This window comes from Pezoporus wallicus, unplaced genomic scaffold (genome assembly GCF_028554395.1).
Source record: "Pezoporus wallicus isolate ANWC-B61680 ecotype Strahan unplaced genomic scaffold, APGP_CSIRO_Pwel_v1 contig_7553, whole genome shotgun sequence".
In the NCBI taxonomy this organism is placed as follows: Eukaryota; Metazoa; Chordata; class Aves; order Psittaciformes; family Psittacidae; genus Pezoporus; species Pezoporus wallicus.
Genome location: NW_026635101.1, coordinates 795,676 through 808,445, shown reverse-complemented (window position 1 = coordinate 808,445; position 12,770 = coordinate 795,676). Strand labels below are relative to the sequence as shown.

Genomic DNA, 12,770 nt, shown 5'->3' with positions numbered 1-12,770 from the left:
CCATGTCTCCAGAGCAAAGCACAGCACCGTAACGGGGACGCAGGGCTCCAAGGCCACATGCTAGCATGAGGTGAAAACACTGAGCAGCTGGTGCGAGCTTGTGTCCTGGTTTCAGCTGGGATAAACTCCCATTTTCTTCCTAGCAGCTGGCGCAGTGCTGTGTTTTGGATTTAGCATAGAATAATACTGATAACACCACTATGTTTTAGCTGTGCTGAGCAGTGCTCACAGAGTCAAGGCCTCTTCTGCTTAGTGTTTCTAGACCAAATAACTAATGTAAAAGCTTTCCCCTTCTGTTGTCTTGGAAGAATCACAAGCTTGCTCAAAAAGTGAGAGAAGGGGGAGGGAAAACCATCAGCTGCCTATATAAGCCCCAACTTGTTTTGTGCTTAACAGCTGAAAGAGAACGCTTTGAGCTCTGCTTCCCCTCTTCTTTACTCGCCCCAGGATCTCCTGAGTAGCGGGAAGGCAGTCTGTGTGGTGGACAGCCCTCTTTAAGGTGTCTGTACCCTGCTTCAAAGCATAAAGTGTTTGGCAGCGATAGGAAACCCAGCTGTCCCCACTCGGGATCGTTTCTTCCCCAAAAGCTCCCTGCACATGGAGGCAAAACGGGAAACCAGCGCGAGGGTTTAGAGCTTTCTCTTCCCTTTCTGTGCCCCATGAAAGCCATACCAGGAGGAGACAGAAGGTGGCACTCGAACAGCACCACATGAACAGCCGTCGCGCTAAACGCCTCCAACCGCAGCTACGAGCAGAGCAAAGAAAGAAAAGAGAAGCAGGAGAAAGGGAGCAGCCATTCAGCCATGGGGTGAACGGTTTCACTATCACATGCTTGCCATTAACGTTGATGTTTTAGACTTCGGACTGTAAAGGCTAGACACGTCAGACAGTTCCTCTGTCAGTTCACAATACAGCCTGGTACTGAAGTTCCTGTTTCTCTTGGAAATTGAAAAGCAGTCTGGCACTTGATCCCATGTGGAGATGGCACTGGGGTGTGACAACCCTCCACTTGCCTTTGGACAGTTGGTTACCACTGGTGAGGAAACAGCTCCGAGCAGCTTGGTAGGTTCACAGCAGGGGCTGCACTGCACAAGGGTGAGCTCTCCAACCCAGGAGGTACCTGCCCAACTGGAGCCTCTCCTAGGAGGCTTGCCTAAAGAAAGGAGCAGGTCATGTTTCCAAGCGGTCATCCATCTTTTGAGGGTTAACTTTAGCTCTCAGCTTTCTACGGCTGAGTATGTTGAGTCACATTCAGTACTGGAGCTAGTATTGTAGCTTCCTCAAAAGGTTCCATCTCATACCAGTTTGTAAAAGGGACAGCTTTTCTTCAATCTCCTACCTGGCAACTCAGGCAGAAAAAAAAACCACTATACGGTTACCTTTTAGCATTTACTCCCTTTTTAAGGAAGAATTACAGGCTGACAGATTAGCCAGGTTTGTGACAAACCAGAGTGACAGAAAGATCATTCCTCCAATTCATTTATAAGTAGATCAGATTCCTATTTTGCAGATAGGCAAGTGACACGGCTTTCTTTTCTCTGTAGGCATAGATGTGTTTTTCCAGATTTGAGAAGCTTTGTTAGAGCTGCAACACCAGGAAGCTTCAGAGACCACACAGGTCATCTAAACCAGGTAAACCCTATACAAATGAGCCAGAATTTAGAGAGCTTAAGAAACCAATTCTCTGCTTCCTTAAGCTGTTCACAGACAAGCTCTGCGTTTTCCTATTGCCAGTGAATATGGTTATACTGCATGAAGTGACATACCTGAATGATAAAGACATGTTGTTTGCCTCAAAGCTATGAAGCAGAGCACAAACAACGACTTATCTCTGCCAGCAGGAGGATTCAGGACCCCATTGTGTTAGGTCCTCTTTGAACACAAGAAGACAAAAGGCAACCCCAGCCCCACACCTCAATGAAATTACCTTTGGCCACATAACAGGTATCTGAAGCAGCATTTTCCTCAGGCTTAAGTGTGCTGAGTGGTTAAAGTGGCAGAGAAAGAATAAACATCTGATCATTTAAATCCCAATACTCTTTTTGTAAGAGCTCTTCTGCCTCTGCAGAGATAATGCATCCCTGTCACCTCTGCAACAAAAGAGGGAGCTGGCTGTGGGTGCTCACAGGAGGTAAACAATCACATTCAGCTTATCAGTACTAGTTGTTTGCTGGAGACAGCATGCCCAGCTGCCCACAAACAAGGAGCCTTTGCCTCTATCTACACCCTCCCTGAATAGGAGGACAGAAACCATGTTTTTTGTTTTATTCTTTGTTCAACATTTACCTTCTGTCCACAACCCACGATGTAAGTAGGAAGGTGGGGGTCAAGGAAAATTTGAACATTTCTATATGTGATCTAGTCTACTTTTAGAAGGGAAGAACTCCTGGACAGTATTGAAATAGCTGATGTAAAGACTCCTACCCTTATTTGGTAAGCTGTCTTCCAAAATCTGTCAGCCCAACCGCTTGCTACTTGTGGTCCAATTACCTGGCAAGCTGATAACTCAGTTGTTGTAGAAGTGCTTGACCATTGCCCCCTCAACACAGTGCCCAGGAGGGCTTATTTTCAGACAGGGAATCTTGAAAATAGCTAGATGCAACAGGTCCAGCATTATGCTTGGCCCACTCATTGCCCAGTGCTGGGAGGCTGTTTGCGAAGAGGATGAGTAGAGATCCAGCCTGGATGAAGCAAAATGAAGCCATAGGTAGCAACTTGTACTGGGAGAAGAGTGTCTGCACAGTGCCCTGCTGCTAGTACATCACTCAGTCTCTGTTACTCTGGAACTGGCTGTACCCTACATGCACAACATTCTCACTTACCAGAAGGAAGCTGACTGGTTTTCCTTAGAGGTTGCTTGATTATAGGTTAAGGAAGAGGTGGAGTCGCTAATTAGCATAATATAGCTGGTACAAGTATCTGTTTACTTCCCTGATCTGAACCTGCATTTTCAGATCAGGATCTGAAACCTGCTTTTTCTAAAGACACCATGACCCCTCTACAACTGCCAGATGGACATCAATAACCAGCGGAATCTAGAGACAGCTCTCTCTTGAGAGGCTTATGACAACACCACAGTCTGTAACGTACAGACTGTACCACACAATTGCCAATTCATCATTCCAGTCACACAGAGGAGCCAGAGAGGTCACACAAGATACGCAGAAACTGGCTCTGCATCACATTGAGAAGGTTGTGCTTTTTGATGATATGCTGGTATCATGCCTTTCCCAAATCACAAACCAAGGCCAGAGGTCATATTTATGTACCAACAACTGTCACCGACATCTTTTCCAACCCTGAGGGTATTCAGATCATCTATAAAAATTTTCCCTGTACCATCACACTCTTTCTTTCCTCTTCTGGGAAATGCATCTTCCCAGAATACATCTACTCAAATTTTCATAACGGCATACATGATGCAGCTGCCAGAACACACCAGCACAGATTTGATGATGCTCTTGTAGCTGTCAGATGAAGGGATAAACACAAGGGATGCATCACCAGGCAACGGAAGAAATGAAACACAAATATACATGAGAAAAGAATCAGGGGTTTAATGATAAATTAGCAGGTAAGAAAGATAATAAAGACTGAGTTCTGTTTGATGTATTCAGGTCTTTCCCACATAAGATACTTGAATAAGCACCTGTCAAGTACTCAACACAACCCTTGAAGTGGTGCATCACCACCCAGCTGCTCTATGGCACTTACCAAATCGCACAGCCAATTTTTGGTACAAGAAGGGGTCTGTATTTCCACTTCAGCCTTGATCTTCAGTGCTGACTCGATTTCCAGTCCACTCACAGGACTCCTTGGAGAACTGATGTGTTGCTGCTTTATGTTTCATTAAAAGCAAAGTCACTCCAATGTCCTGAAGCTGCTCACAAGTTTAGGAAGTCTGCTTTTTAAAAAGCAAGCCACTTGGTCACCTTGGCTGTGAAGCATGAGTCCAGTTTACAGTTTCACTTTAAAACTCCAGCCACTCTGTCATATAAATACAGTTCGATGGAGAAATCTCACCACCTTCATGGCAGTCATCAAAAACCTACAAAAGAAAGCCTCATGTCAGCAGAGAAATCACATACAGCAAGCAGGATCTGACAGGAATAACACGCTCCTTCTCCAATAGATAAGCAGTAGTCTGACAGAGGCCCGTATCAGCAACGGTGCGGCCAGCAGGACCAGGGCAGTGATCGTCCCCCTGTATTTCGCACTGAGGAGGCCGCACCTCAAACACTGTGTTCAGTTCAGGGCCCCTCACAATAAGCGAGATGTAGAGATGCTGGAGTGGGTCCAGAGAAGGGCAACGTAGCTGGTGAAGGGTCTGGGCACAAGTGTGATGAGGAACAGCTGAGGGATCTGGGGGCGGGGGGGAGTCTGGAGAAGAGAAGGCTCAGGGGGCACTTGGGATCAGAAAATATACTGTAATTTGGAAAGGGCTACACTTGAGAGTACCCTTTCGTATACAGTCCAGGGAAAAGACAGATATAAGTGGGAAGCATCCTGGTCTAAACTGAAGAACCTGCCTGTTGCACCATAGCTAAAGCATCATGGATAACGCTCCTAAGCATAGCTGGCTTAGTAAGCCACAAGGATCACTCATGGACATAACTTTTTAGTGAGCCTGCTGGCCATTTGCATGACCATATTGAAAATCTGAATGCACCCACCTATTCATACACAAAATTAATTACTTACAGGGCAGAGTCCACAGGGTGTCCTGACTAATCCAGTGGGCTGTATGAGAGGACTAACGGCTCTGTACAACTTCATCTGTCCATCCACACTGCCTACCGTCCCTTCCTTTGCAGCAATAATAGTCATCTCCACTTTTCCATCATATATGAGCGTATTTAAAATGGTTTCTATGTCTTCCATCGACAACTCTACCTAAGAAACAATTTGGACAACACTAGTAAAGATACATGCCAACAACTCCTGCAAGAAGGAAATGAGCCAGCACGTTGAGTAACAAATCCTTAGGGTTCTAACCTGGCCCAGATGAAGGCACTGATGATGCTGGGCACTTTATGAGGCTATGCAGATACAAAAAGAAAAGCACAGACCAATACCTCCTACCTCCCAAGCACTTTGGGGCTACACTAGCCTTGGCTTACCAAAAAGCTTCCCTATGCACCTCAAGTGTCTATATCATCCAAACACTACACACTTCCAGTTTTAGAGGAAAATTGTTGTAAAAAGACAAGCCTGCTGAAGATACACCTAACAATGGATACTTGCAAGGTTTTTTTCCCCTCCTTTTTTTTTCCCCACCCCTAGAACTGCTTAAAGTACATGGGGAAACTTGAGAGAAATTATAAACTGGTTCAGACTTTTAAAGGCGCATTTACTTTGAACTCAGTTTTATTTCATCCACAAGGATGTGAATGCTAATTCTTTTGTAACTCTTTGAAAACCCACAGGTACAGTCTATTCTGGAGTCCCATGCAGCATCAATGACTCTCTTCAAAAAGCAGTCAAGCAGCAAATCCCACCTCCAGTGCAGTAACCATAGGGTACTAAAGCAGTTACTGAACCCTCACCCAATTTGCAGGACCCAACCAACTCCTAGTTGCACTAGTCATGCACTGACAATTTTGACAGTAGTAAAATGAATTTGTTCTGACCTTACTGATACCCAGTTCACAGATGTATTTCCACACCTCATGGGATGAGGCAAATGAGCTGTTCCTCTGTATCATGGGATTCTGTTTGCTGTCACGAGCAGCCTCTGCCTGAGGAAGAAAAGCAAAGATGAGTTACAGTCAGTACCCACTGCCAAGAGCCTCCTTCATGGTTCTGTTTCAGGCAGACCGAAATACAAAAGTTGATTTCCACACTATCTCTGGGACATGTTTTTTCTTTAACATTCAAAGCTGTGTCCTTAAAACTGTGAGGCAATGCAGCGCACAACCAAAGAGAATATTACAAGAAATATGACAAAATTTACAGAGTGATTTACGTTACTGAGAAGGAATATCAGCATTTGGCATTTTGTTGGCAAAGAAAGAAAGTCCCTGCAGTCCCTATTTTCTGTTAAAATATATTTTAATGGAATAGAGAAATGAAGCAATCTGCATAGGACGTATTTAAGCAAGAGCAGGCTTCTCCTGCAGGTAAACTAGGGAAAACTGTTATCTAAGCACCCTATAACCTCTCAGAAATTAGGAGCTCTGCAGGGAACAGTGATTTTTGCTGGATTTGTTGGTGCCGCCTAGCTTGTCAATGGATCTTGGAGACAGAAGGCTTCACTCCCTGCACAGCGTGTGAAAATATGCATTATTAAAACACAACACCATCCCACTTGCTGGGACAAAAATAAACCAGTGCAGATTTGCCAATCTGGTTCTAACAACAGTCAACATTTATGGGAAACACTATGGAAAACTTAAGCCTTGCCTGTCGCTTGTTTTATAAAGAGAATAATTATTTGCACAAAACAAACAGAAGTTGACTTTAGCAGTGGCATTCACCTTACTCTGTAGAAATTTAAAACATTGTTGATTTAACACCTCCACAAACTCCGATTCGAAGTCTTGGTCACTGTACCAAGCCCCACCAGTCACCGAGCGGTCAGGCTGCAGGTTATATAGCATATACACCTTCTTCTTGGATGCCTGTTGGAGAAAACATGCAGCTTTTAACATCAGGAAGTCTTCCTTAAGAAAGGAAGATTTAAGATTGTATCTGCCAAAGAGATGGTTCATTACTCCTAAAACTCAGGGCACAGACATCCAGCTGACTCGAGCTATCCTTAACACATCTGACCCTCAGATAGCATGGAGATAAAGATCAATATATCTAGATTCCTAATTATTTTATAACATAGTGGTAGGAGAGTCCAGAATACCAGCAACGTGCACACAATACAAACCTCACTGAAGGAGGTCTCAGAACTTAAGCGTAGCATATTGACTCTAATTCCCCTCCACAATTGAAAGATGACAGGAAAGTGTCTCCAGAAGACAGCAAAGACAAACTTAATGGAGAAGTTTCCAACTGCTTCTGCAGGGTTCAACCTGTACAATGATGATAGGACCACCCCTACATGATTAAACCCTGCAGCTAGTCAGCCCTTGCGAGCCCACTCCTTACTGCCACAACTAGACAGGGTGAATGGGAATGCTGCTTCAGTCCTGATAGTAGTAGTCAGCTAGTTAAAGGACAATGGTCATCCAAAGGACTAACTCAGCAACCCCTGAGCTATTTTAGCAGCATTACATCCCCTGTATAACTAGATGAAGCCAGCATCTCTCACAAGGACACGAAAAAGCGACTGCTTTTCTGTGTCAAACTTCCTGAAAAAAAGTGGAGATAAAGAAGTTACCCTCACCTCTCACTCCCCCTGACAAACTCACACACACAAGACAAGGTATTGTCTCCAAGGTGCAGATGAGATCAGCACACAATAAAAGCACACAACATAAAACTTTCAAGTTCACAAACAAGTAGACTTCCTGGTTTACCAGGCCCTGCAACAAGACAGAACCTCTGCTGAAAACCAGGAAAGGGTCCAAAGAACATGCTAATACTAATGATTTGTAATGAAGCAGGTAAGGAGAACAGATGCTGCATGAGCATTGTGAGAGCATGAGGAAAAAGCATGGGAAAGGATAAGCCCTACTCTGATACGCAAACTGTTTGCACATAAAGTACTTGAGCAACTGGAACAAAGTAGAGGAACCAAGGTAAAACAGAATCAAATGTCTTAGAAATTGTTTAAGGTAAACAACACAAATCTGGTATGAACCAGATAACTGAAGGGAGTTTCAGGATCTCCAGGAGACAGGAACCTTGTATGGCCACTTGCAGCTAGGTAACCTTATCACCTGTCCCGTGTAAAAGGCTGAGGTTGTTTCAGTATCAGAAATACCAAACTGTGATACAGCAACATTGGGACCAATGGAGAAAAAGGAATTACAGACAGGTTGCTTATTTGCGTGGACATTGAGTGGAGAAATAAGAGTGGTAGAAAAACAGTTAAAAACCAGAAAAGGAGAATAAGGTATAAAAATAGGGAGCGATAGAGGGCAGGATCTGCAGCCAGCAGGAGAATGGATGTGTACAGACAGCAGAGAAGCACATCCGTGAATCCAAGCCCATAGGATGCTGGGGAGAACACACCAAAACCTTCCCTATATTTAAGTCTTAAAGACCAGGTATGGAAGTGCAGAGAAAAGGGTGCCATAACTGGAGATCAGCAGCAAGCAGAGAGAGGGTTTTGTGAAGGGTAGCAGAACTATAACAACAGTTGTGTGCAATGAAGAGTTAAGAGATCTAGAACTGCAATTTGTTAGTAACCATGTGTAATTAGTAATGCTGGGAAGAGTGATAGGACTGTATATTACTAGTCATGTGTTTATTAGTTAAATCAGTTTGTTAGTGGTATATTGATTATTTAATAATCATTATGGCTTCTTGTATCGCTGCACCCCAAACCTGTATACTAAAGCAGAGAGTCAATCACTGGTGTACAGTCAATGAGAAAGTTGGAGGCAGAATGAATGAGGTTTCTCTGCTCACATTCCCATTCAAATCTACATGCAGCAAATGCTGGAAATTGTTAAAATAAAAAAACACCCCAAAAAAGCAGTCACAGATACTCACTGCCACAGATTTAACTGCTTTAATTAGTTTCTTGCTTTCCAAGTTTTTCAGTATCTTGTTGATCTCCGTTAAAGGCAAATTACTTTTGTATCTAATGTCCCTGCTCCAAATACCTGTTTAAAAACAGAGACGTGAACAGAAATTAATGAAAGAAACCATTTGCTTCTGTACATACTCACAAACCAAAAGTCACATCACAGGACTGCTTGACTTGCTTGCCAGCCACAGGGTGTACCCTCAATCCTACCACTCCCAGCAAAAGGGAGAAAAGGGGCAGAAGGGGACAGAACAAAACAAACAACTAACAAAACCAAGAAACATACCACAACCACCATGCTGTCATTCTGTGCTTTGCTCTGAGGGCTCTTACAAGTAGACCCCACTTTACTGCCAACATGAATACACGGAGTCATAGAATAGTCTGGCTTGGAAGGGACCTTAAAGCTCATTCAGTTCCAAGCCCCTGCCACAGGCAGGGAGACCTTCCACTAAACCAGGTTGCTTCAAGCCCCGTCCAACCCGGCCTTGAACACTGCCAGGGATGGGGCAGCCACAGCTTCTCTGGGCACCCTGTGCCAGCGCCTCAGCACCCTCATTGGGAAGAATTTGTTCCTAATGTCTCATCTCAATCTCACCTCTGTCAGGTTAAAACCACTTGTTCTGTCCCTACCTGCTCTTGTCAAAAGGCCCTCTCCAGCTTTCTTGTCACAGCCCCTCTAAGCACTGGAAGCTGCTCTAAGGTCTTCTAGAAGCCTTCTCTTCTCTAGGCTGAACAAGCCCAGCTTCTCAGCCTGTCTGCCAAGCAGAAGTGCTCCAGCCCTCAGAGCATCTTCACGGCCTCCTCTGGACTCACTCCATCAGCTTCACATCCCTCTTGGGTTGGGGGCCCCAGAGCTGGACAAAGAACTGCAGGGAGGGTGGGGTAGGGGGTTGTTTCACTAGAGCAGAGAGGGAGAAAGATATTCCAAGTATTCTGGAAGAGCCCCCCCAAAAAGTCAACCAGGATAGGTTGGTATTTTAATAGAGAAATAGGTCATCTTCTCATTTGTTTTTAAAATGCAGACACATGGAACATTAACTACAGACCTGGGTTGGGGACTCCAGATTTCATATTTATATTATCTGAACAAGCATTTAAAAGTTTGGGCAGGAAGTTCTGTAAGTAAACGTTCACAATTAAAGTACCTTTGTTCCCTGCATCTTCTATAATTTGGTAAACCAGCTTCTCTTGATTGTCAGAGCCTTTCATTTTACTGCAAAATAAGACAGATATCAGGGTTTTTGAAAGGCTCAAAATTCAAAAGTTGAATTTGTTTTAAACTGCAAACAAGTACTATGAAAAGAACCAACACACAAAATAGAACCTCTACACAATAAGCCAGCCAGTGGCCAATATAATACATGACACTAAACCTCTCTGGATCCAGTCAAGCTTGCCAGTGAGAAGCCACAATAAAGAGAAAAGAGCACAGTATGAAGGAAAAGCTGCAACGAGGGAGTTACTCAATGTGTCATCACAATAGGGAATCTGGGTCACGTACTAACTCAGCTAGGGAAGGCCGAACACAGCACAGAGCATAATTTAGGATAATCTGTCTCTAGACAGAGCATCTTCAAAAGAATAGTAGCATGCTCCCAACTCTCAGACATGTCTTTTCACTTGTCTGAGAAAGCCTGAACTTGACAGTCTTCTTCTAAAGCATCTGAAAAAGAAGATGAGCATCTGAAAAAGAAGATGAGATGCCTGCACTGAGGATAATTTGAAAGGATGCCTCTGCATCTCTCACTCAGACTTACACAGGCATCACAAAACATGATTTGAAGGTACACTTTAGTAAACCAAAGCGATCATGTGCCCCCCTGGAACAGCTGTAAAGGTGATTGCTGATCCTGAAACATGAGCAGTGAGGAAGACCACAGAACCCCAGACTCTGGAGGGTTTGGTCAGGCTTCAGCTGGCTTTCACCCGAGTATATACATACATTTGCACAGATCACTTTGTAATCATCTGGACTAGGAACTCTGCTAGAAAGTTACAGCTCTGTTCAATAGAAACCACTACATCCAAAACAATTGTCAGGACCAGCTCAGGGGATTTAAATGTACCTCCTGAAACAAGCAGTTATGTCTTATAACATCCATGTTACAGAATCCATATTACGCTGCTGTGTCTCCTCAGCAAGGCTGCACATGACTTGCAGAACGGTGTCCCAAATATATTTATCCAGCAAATAAGAGGCTTACCTTGCATTTTGAGAGTCTTTGATTCTGTACAGGAGACCTGCATTGCTTCTGAGAAGATCCAGTTGCCCCTAGGAGAGGTGGGCACATGCATTTATTTTCCTTCAAATAGCTTGTTTCAGAAGCTGGCAAGAATCTTCTAAACTTCCAAAATAAAAATCTTATTTCATGTCAGTTGGCTAAAGGGAGAACTAACATTTCTAACGCTGGAAACAATAATACCCTTGAGAATATTTTTTCCCCCGATAAATAACCAGGAAAAAAAAACAAACAAACAAGCCAATGTACTTCTCAATAGTAACTTCCTCACCGAGAAATCCACATGGATATACATGTTCATGTTAATTTCGTAAGCTAAGTTTTCATTTGCTTTGGTAATGATAAGTGCTTATGGCAACCAAAAGTAAGGATGGTAGCTGTGTATTATGGCAAATGATGCCAAATCCAAAGGGATTCACTTGCTAGCCCTGCCCAACAGGCTGCTACCAAGCAGACTGGGTGTATGAAGAGTGCTCTGGGTTGGCTGAAATAACAGGAAGGTGAGATCTCCCTACCATTGAGAGCAGCCTGTTGATCGCCATGGCTCGCTGCTGGGCTTCCATGTGAGGCATATCATTTTGAATCACCTGGTCTGTGATACCATGAGGGAACTGATGACACAGCTCAATAATCCTAAGGGAGGAGAAAAGCTAGCTTAAAATCATGTTCTATGGCATCCAAAACCAAATCCAAATGGTACTGCAGTCAGAATAGAAGACAGGAAAAAGAACAACTTAGAGAAAAAGCACTCATGAATCACTTCTTAGAATCCCAGACTGGTTTGGGTTGGAAGGGACCTTAAAGCTCATTCAGTTCCAACCCCCTGCCACTAGACCAGGTTGCTCCAAGCCCCTGTGTCCAACCTGGCCTTGAACACTGCCAGGGATGGGGCAGCCACAGCTTCTCTGGGCACCCTGTGCCAGGGCCTCAGCACCCTCACAGGCAAGAATTTCTGCCTAATGTCTCATCTCAATGTCCTTCTGTCAGCTTAAAACCATTCCCTGTCCTATGACTACATTGCTGGTCACATCTATTGAGAGAACTTGACATCTTTTGAGAGAACTTGATATCTATTTGCCGTGCTGACAAACACGCTGCTGCACCTGCTGGACAAACTGCTTTTCCTCTGTGACAACACTGAAAACGGTGCTCCGCTTTACTTTGACGTTGGTTTCATTATCACCACAGACTTAAAGATCCCTCTACAGCTTCTCTATACAAAAGGCTCTGATAGGAAGTACGATACTAGCATGAGAGAAAGCAAATACTGATGAAATACCTTGTAGAAGAACGCAGAAAGGCCACAATCCCCCCTTCCCGGAACAGAAAACCTCCAGAGCAGCCGAAAGTGTGACTAGAACTAACCCCCACTGCCACTCAAGCACCTCTCTGCCCTGACACAACACACGCTGCCCCCAACAGCACCGCGTCTCTCCTCCAGACCTATTTCCTGGCGTCCCCCTCACCTCCCTGCCAGCCTCCGCACACCCCCAGCGCGTCCCGCCGCTTCCCGGCCCTCCTACCCCCGCTGCCTGAGCATTCCCCGCCCCGCACCTGCTCTCGATATCCACGGGGTCGGGCACCTCCGGCTTCACCTTCACCTCCGCCATGGCGCGGCCGGGCCGGGCCGGGCCGGGCCGCGCCGCCAGCCGCGACAGCACCACCGGGAGGCGCGGGAAGTTGGCGTCAGAGCCGGCGCGACGTAAAGAAGAGCGGGCGGGCTGGTTGCTAAGGAGCGGGACGCTAACCAATGGGCGGCCGCGCTGGCGGGGCCAGGGGAGGGGCCAAGCGAGAGGCGTCTGTGGTAACGGGGAGCGGGGCGGGGGTCGAGGGGAGGATCCCGCGGGGTGAGCGCGGCTGTGGGGAGGCATCGAGTGGGG

The 12,770-nt window shown here is 45.2% G+C and overlaps 1 protein-coding gene across 2 annotated transcripts; it reads right to left on the bottom strand.

Moving 5' to 3' along the window:
• Positions 1-3,645: 3,645 nt before the first annotated feature.
• On the bottom strand, positions 3,646-12,525 carry POLR3F (RNA polymerase III subunit F). 2 transcript variants are annotated; one of them, XM_057403161.1, is made up of 9 exons: positions 12,445-12,519; positions 11,406-11,523; positions 10,855-10,922; positions 9,796-9,863; positions 8,611-8,723; positions 6,477-6,620; positions 5,631-5,738; positions 4,702-4,893; positions 3,646-4,048 (listed from the first exon to the last, which is right to left on the bottom strand). In XM_057403161.1, the coding sequence occupies exons 1-9, from the start codon at positions 12,498-12,500 to the stop codon at positions 3,971-3,973; spliced, it is 945 nt and encodes a 314-aa protein (XP_057259144.1). In that variant the 5' UTR covers positions 12,501-12,519; the 3' UTR covers positions 3,646-3,970. The 2 variants fall into 2 exon arrangements, with proteins under 2 accessions (XP_057259144.1, XP_057259155.1); XM_057403172.1 differs by lacking the exon at positions 9,796-9,863 and having other exon boundaries at positions 12,445-12,525.
• Between the last annotated feature and the right edge of the window lie 245 nt (positions 12,526-12,770).